This window comes from Chelonia mydas, chromosome 19 (assembly GCF_015237465.2).
Source record: "Chelonia mydas isolate rCheMyd1 chromosome 19, rCheMyd1.pri.v2, whole genome shotgun sequence".
Taxonomy (NCBI): Eukaryota; Metazoa; Chordata; order Testudines; family Cheloniidae; genus Chelonia; species Chelonia mydas.
Window position 1 is genome coordinate 19,391,480 of NC_051259.2, and position 4,123 is coordinate 19,395,602.

General features: G+C 54.3%; 1 protein-coding gene across 6 annotated transcripts in view; it reads right to left on the reverse strand.

The window, feature by feature from the left end:
- Nucleotides 1-3,904, reverse strand: part of KDM1A (lysine demethylase 1A) — a 170,891-nt gene extending 166,987 nt beyond the window's left edge. For 2 of the 6 annotated variants that reach the window (XM_037881554.2, XM_037881555.2), the window contains exon 1: nt 3,559-3,902. In XM_037881554.2, the coding sequence (XP_037737482.1) occupies nt 3,559-3,825 (267 nt within the window). In that variant the 5' untranslated portion in view covers nt 3,826-3,902. Of the gene's footprint in view, nt 1-3,558 lie in introns of all 6 variants that reach the window. The other 4 variants (XM_037881558.2, XM_037881556.2, XM_043532231.1 and 1 more) reach the window with 3 other exon arrangements.
- Nucleotides 3,905-4,123: the final 219 nt, after the last annotated feature.

The window sequence follows — 4,123 nt, forward strand, 5'->3', positions numbered from 1 at the left end:
TCTGCATTTATTGTGTGTATCTGATTCCTTTAACCAATTTTAACTCTCATCTTTCTTTCTATTTTATAAATAAACCTTTAGATATTAGATACTAAAGGATTGGCAACAGCATGATTATTGGGTAAGATCTGAATTGTATACTAACTTGGGTACGTGGCTGGTCCTTTGGGATCAGAAGAACCCTTTTGTTTGATTACATTGGTTTTAAACAACCACTCATCATTAAGTCTAGTGTCTGGGTGTTGAATCCAGGACTGGAATACCTAAGGAGGCTGCACTTTTGACTTCTTGTTAGCCAGGGTGGTGAGACAGAAGTTTAGTTTTGTTGCTGGTTTGGTATGTCTCATGGAAGAATAACCACCAGTTATGGAGTGTGTCTGCCCTTTTTCCCCAGCACCTTGTCCTGAATTTGGTATTCTCAGTTGTGACCCACAGAGGCACGGTGACACCGGGTGAAAACCTTCATGAGTTCCGCCACAAACTTAAGGGCGGTGGTGGATCGCAAGAGGACAGTCTCGGGAGACTGGGCTGCATAGTCCATGATAACCAGGATGTTATGATGGCCACTCGTACGCTTCTCAAGGGGGCCTACTATATCTAGCCCTATATGCTCGAAGGGCATCCCATCCACGGGCAGCGGAACAATGGGGGCTTTTGGCACTCCCTTCAGTCCAGTACCCTGACATACTGGGCATGAGTCACAGTAATCTCATACCTTCCCCGATGGATGCTTGGCCAGAAGAACCTCCTTACCACCCTCTGGAGGGATTTTTCCCTTCCCAGGTGTCTGGCCCAGGGCACCAAATGGGCAAGAGGCCCCAGCGTAACTTCCAGAGATCTAACAGCTGTCAGAGCACTTTATGAAGCTGGGGTTGTTCCACCACATGATAGAGAAGGTCCTGCCATACCCTGAAGTGGGGTCCCTGCCATGTCTGGAGAGTGTCTTCCTCTTCCTGGCCCCTATGGCCTGCTCCAAGGCTCAGCTAAGGGTTGGATGTTCAGCCTGGATGTCGTCCACAGCTGCACCTGCCTGAGGGGGTAATACAGCTGTCGTTTCCCAATAGGGGGAAGGCCCTTCCCCTGGGTTGTTGTCCTGGTTGTATCTGAGGAGACCACTCAGTGTTCTTTTGTCAGTTTCCCCTGTTGGCGAGTAACAGGTGCAGTCCTATAAAAAGTCCCAGAACCACAGACAGTCTCATCCCAGGATAACCTGCAGAGCCACACAATGGTGAGAGGTCTCCAAGGCCACCCAGGCAGTGAGCTAAGAGTGCACATCTTCACAAACGCACTGTAGGTGTATTCGGAATCCATTTGGTTTGGGAGCTGGGACCAGCTCCCTATGGACGAGGGTCTGATTACACCTCGTGTCAAACAGAGCCACTGTGGGTGTTCCTCAGGGGGAGGAGAGCGGCAGCGGGGGTAGGGGGACTTGGGCCCACCCCGCTCCACCATGTCCCAGCCCAGGGCCCTAAGACTGGTAAAGAGTTCCGCCAATAAGCAACCGGTGTGGCTGGCCCAGGGGCTGCTCCAGCCTTGCCGTCAGCCACACTAGCCACCACAGAAGTTAGGTAGGTCAGAGAAAGTCACGGAATCGGTGACAAACACGGAGCTCTAAACGTGATTAAAGAAACTATTCTTATTCCTGTTATTTATGTAGCTGTATCTACGCTTAAGGAATTTTAAAAAAAAAGACTCCCACTGATCCTATCACTGGTTCAGATGCTGAACCAGCAGTAGCCCTAGTGTAAAACACCACTACTAGAGACTCATCTGCAGTTTTTACTACTGTGATCAAAGTCAACACTGGTGCAGTCTCGAACACAAGGACTGGTAGCATAGGTTCGCATACTAAAGCGAACTACACTTGCACAGTTCCAAGGGTTTCCAATCTGCCTTCATACTTTCATCCACTAGAGACAGAGCACAGGTATCACTGAACTACAGTGCAGATTGCATTCTTACAAGGCATAGCTAATGCTTCCCTGACTCCAGCACTGAAAGTGGTGAAGTTTGACAAACTTTGAGGATAAAGTCTTTGAAACACTCCAAAACAGTATTACAAGATGACACGTTTGAAGCCTCTAAGAGGGTTTTCAGGTGCTCCTGGCTTAAGAACTGTAGCCAATTAATTCCTGTTACCATTTAATTGTATCTATTGATATGGCAAACTCATGTTATTACATACATAATCAATGAGCGATGACTAGATTTAAGTTGTAGGTATAGGTACAGATATGAGTAGACAGGATTATAAGATTGACAAGCATGTAGGAGTATGTAAGTAAAGCAAAGCTGTAACACAAAGGCCTACAGGTTAAGTAAGGCCCGTAAGATTTCAGCTTAGCCACACTGGGCCTCAGGCTTAAGGAGGCCTGACATAAGTAGGTGACCCAGGAATGACCCCGTGCCAGTGAAATTATAAGATTGCTGTAAAGAATGTGCCCTACAAGTGATGTGGCATATTTTCCCAGAACATGTACCCATCCAGACAGCAAGACATCTGATTGTTACATCATTGTAAGTTCTGCTGACTGCAGGTTACCATGGAAACATGTGCATGTAGATGATATGAGAATAAGGGGAACTAAAAAAAACAACCTATGAGAAACAGAGCACCCCAAAAAACTATAGGATATAGTTCAGATAAGGAAAAGGAAGTTGGAACTCTCCTGCATATGGATAAGTTGTCAGGCATGGTCATAATAGGATAAAAAGGATTCCCTGCTATGGATAGGGTGGGAAGACTCCTCTATTGATCACCACCTGTTAAGAGATCGACCAGACTCTATCATCTTTGGCTATGTATGAACACTGCATTGGTTACTGCACTGGCTCTCTCTAGTTTCGCATACTTATGTCCCCTGCTCCCTCCACCTGGCTACGCGGCTGAGCTGCGCCAGTGCAATTTTGTAGCGTAGACCTACCCTGAGACTTGAACACGAATCCCCACGCAACTTCACTACCTACAGTAGCAGAAGAAGAAAAAAAGAGGGAGTGGAATCTGTAGCCCCAGGGGCTTCATCTCTCCCCCCCCCCCCGCCAAAAATGCAGTTTTACTTCTTGATAGAAGTTGCCGGTCCCGTATAACATTTGAAATAAAAGCATTTTTGCAGCAAGCACGACATAGCACACTCGACAGTCCCATCTACTTCTTTCCAGCGGGTTCTCTCTTTATCCTGTGCCGCATGCCTGGGACTTTCACCCTTTCCTCCCTTTCCCATCATTTGTTTTCGAGTCGCCTCTCCCCACCCGCGCGTTCAGCGTCCGCCGCTCCCCGCACCCTGACCCGCGGCGCTCCGGGGGATCCTGCCCAGCCTGCAGACACGGGCCGGGCGCGCGGCGCGATTTCGCAGCCCGGCCCCGGCCGCGCCGAACGCGGCCGAGCAGCTCAGCCCGGCCCCGGCTAGCCGCAGCCCGGGCAGAAGGGGCAGGGCTGGGCGGTGCGGATCCGGCTCCCGACAGCGCCTCTGCCCAGAGACCGGTGGCCGAGCCCAGCCAGCCCCCCTGCGCGGGCCGGGACGAACGGCCCCAGCGCTGCCCGCCCGGGCCGGCACCTACTTTGGCCCGCTTGCGGCGGCTGGTCCTGCGGCCCTCGGGGGTCTCGGCGATGCCCGTCGTCTCGGGGCCGGGGGCGACGATGGCGGCTGGCGGCTCGGACAGGCCTCCCGGGGGAGAAGCCCGAGACGGCTCCTTCTTGCGTGGGGTCCGCTCCGGGCCCCCGGCGCCCGAGCCGCCCTCCGAACCCGGAAGGCCCGGCGGCGGCACCGGCACCTCCGGCCCGCTCTCCCCGCCGCCCTCGGCCGCCTTCTTGCCGCCCGACAGCATCGCCTCCAGCCGCTCCGCGCCGCCTGCAGCGAGCCGGACAAAGGGGCCAGCGAGCAAGCGCCACAGCCCCGCCCCCGCGTCACGTCGCGCCCCCGCCGCGTCCGCGCCACAGCCCCGCCCCCGCGTCACGTCGGGCCCTCGAGGCGTCCGCGCCACAGACCCGCCCCCGCGTCACGTCGCGCCGCGCCCCCGCCGCGTCCGCGCCACAGCCCCGCCCCCCCGTCACGTCGCGCCCTCGAGGCGTCCGCGCCACAGCTCCGCCCCCGCGTCACGTCGCGCCCCCGCCGCGTCCACGCAA